We start from the raw sequence: 2,596 nt of genomic DNA, 5'->3' as shown, positions 1-2,596 counted from the left end.
GAATTTAGCTCTTTCTCCGATTTTCCCACTCTCAGGTTCCCCTACTTAAATCGTCTGGTTCGTGCAATATAGCGGAAGAATCATTAAACTTAAATGAAATAACATTCACGCTTTTCGACAGACTGCATTCTTAGCGCCGCCACTCGGCATTCTCTTTTTTTTTTTTTTTTTTAATTTTTTTCAATAAATACCAATGGGATCGATATCATATCTCGGTGGATGCAAATTCTCAAAAAAAAAAGTACGATTAGAAAAAATTAATCGCGATCTCTGTTAATGAAAAAATCCCGAGTAACCGGATGTATATTAATTTACGTCATTTCCGACTTTCCTGGCATAAATACTCCGAATTTCGCGTCGAGTAACGGAAATCATACTAAAACGTGAAACTCAGTGTTCGACCGGTGGCACTACTCGCCTCGAACTTCCGGCATCTCGGCCGTATATCGTTCCGATAATTTTTCGATCTAAACGTCGTTTTATCGCCATCGTTGGGAAGGGAAGAAAAGCGTAAAGAATGTAAACAGGCGAAAAATTTCTTACGAATGATGCAAGAGACTTTTAGATGAAAAATTTCTCATTTTATTTCTCGTTTCTCATTTAACCGAACTGACGGAAAACTTATTTCAGTAAAGTGGCATCAAAGCGCCGGTTAACTGGCGAGCGAAACTTGCCGAGAAAATACCACCGTCTGGCTTAGCGAGACTTTCCGGCGGAGGAATTCTCTAAAGAAAACGCCGCTTTCCTCTTCGACCAAGAAAGCGCCGAGACCCTTGCAAAAATCGACTTTTATTAAACGACGGACGCCCGTCGTTCCGACGCGGTATACAAAATAGAAAGCGCGAGGAGGAAGATTCACTCCGTCTTCTTCCGGTAGAGGGCTTTCTGCAGCCACCAGGAACCCAAGTACCACAGCCACTGGGGAATGCACTCGTAGACGGCGTACTGGAGGCCGTGTGACCAGTAGCCGGTGGTGCGGTCGGCCACTCCCAGAGTGGCCACGGCGCTGCGACAGAAGGTGGCCGCGTCCGGGGCCAGAAAGCTGGGCTCGCGCAGGTAGGCACTGAACTGGACCAGTTTGGTGGAGACGTACGACGGGATTAGACTCTGCACCACGATCCCGTCACCGGAGTACTCGTAGTGCAGCGCCCGACTGAACCAATCGACGAAGGCTTTGGAGGCCGAATAGACGGCCATCAGGGGAAGGGGGTAGAAAGAGGCTATGGAAGAGACGTTGACGATGTAACCGCCTTTCCTGTCCAGCATCTGGGGCAGAACGATGCGGGTCATCATCACCACCGACGCCACGTTGATGTTGATCAGCTCCCACAGTTTTCTCTCGGGCACGTCCAGCAGTCGCTCGGGGGTGTCGTACATGACGCCGACGTTGTTGACCAGGACCGCGACGTCGATGCCCCGCAGCCGGTCGCGGATGGACGAGTAGACGTCGGCTCCGAAGAAGTCCGCCTGGATGACCAGGGTGTCGACGCCGAAGCTCTTCTCCAGTTCTTCCGCCGTCTTCCTCAGCCTGTCCAGGTTGCGGCTGATCAGTACCACGTTGAGTCCCCGACTGGCCAGCTCGCGGCCGTAGGCCTTGCCGATGCCGTCGGTGGCGCCGGTGACGACCGCCCATCGACCAAACTTCTTCGGGTCATTGCGGACGACGCGCGACAGCACGAAGACGCGAAAACCTCTCAGCACCTTCCACGAGATGACCAGCAGCTTCTTGCTGACGTACAAAAGTCCCACCACCGCCAAAATCTCTTCGTATACCTTCAGGCGCCTGTTTATCTCCCTGAACAGCAACACGGCCTGATCCACCGCCGCCATCTCCTAGTCCTTTGACCTTTACTAGCGACGCCTGGCGGCCAGATAGGAATCGGGCGATAGACGTCGAAAACGACGGCAGAAAAATACGTTAAAATCGACGGCGAATATTAAAAAATTATCTACTGGAAGAGGGGAGACAAGAAAGATATCGACGTTTCGTCTTGCTTCGAAAGACGCCCGAAACGAAGATTACGATTGGATGCGTCGGTACGATCGATAATTCGGCAAGATTAAAATGTCGACGGTAACGACCACGAGAATGACCTTGTTACTTTCTCTGTTTACTCCCGTCGACCTCGCTCGGTAACTAATTCGGTTTACTTAATCGCTACGTAACCGGTTTCACTCTGGTAATTTCTTTATCTCCGTCGGACGATTCGGATATTTACGACGAAAACGAAGCTGTCGGAACACGAAATATTTTCACACGCAGGTTCGTTCCTCTAATTAGCGTGTATCAACTTGCAGGGTTTCGCTGTAGCCAATGGAAAATTATGCGAGCGCGGACAGATGTGTTGGCGCGTGCCGCTCGGAGGCGATCCCGCTAGGTTGACATTCCGTTTATTCCGATTTTGTCGGATTCTTTCAATGCGCTATTATACCTATCGACTTTCTTACGGCGATGGCCGAGTGGTAATTCGCCCTCACTAATAGACTGAAGAACGATGCGTGGACTTTTCGTTTTTACGTGTCTAACACTTGAATAAGGGCCAGTTTCCCATAGATTCTCCCGAGAGGTTACGGAGGTACTGTACTTCCTTGCAGG

At 50.2% G+C, this 2,596-nt stretch overlaps 1 protein-coding gene across 1 annotated transcript; it reads right to left on the bottom strand.

The window, feature by feature from the left end:
• Positions 1–770: 770 nt before the first annotated feature.
• On the bottom strand, positions 771–2,119 carry LOC111622114 (inactive hydroxysteroid dehydrogenase-like protein 1). The gene has a single exon (XM_023364436.1). The coding sequence runs from the start codon at positions 1,828–1,830 to the stop codon at positions 856–858; it is 975 nt and encodes a 324-aa protein (XP_023220204.1). The 5' UTR covers positions 1,831–2,119; the 3' UTR covers positions 771–855.
• Positions 2,120–2,596: the final 477 nt, after the last annotated feature.

The sequence above is a fragment of the Centruroides sculpturatus genome, unplaced genomic scaffold (assembly GCF_000671375.1).
Source record: "Centruroides sculpturatus isolate CEXI.00-Female unplaced genomic scaffold, Cexi_2.0 scaffold308, whole genome shotgun sequence".
In the NCBI taxonomy this organism is placed as follows: Eukaryota; Metazoa; Arthropoda; class Arachnida; order Scorpiones; family Buthidae; genus Centruroides; species Centruroides sculpturatus.
The sequence above is the reverse complement of the archived record's forward strand: the minus strand, read 5'-3'. Positions and strand labels throughout refer to the sequence as shown.

Bases quoted from the DNA above. Each gene is read 5' to 3' on its own strand.
- LOC111622114 (XM_023364436.1), bottom strand. From the start codon at position 1,830: ATGGCGGCGGTGGATCAGGCCGTGTTGCTGTTCAGGGAGATAAACAGG.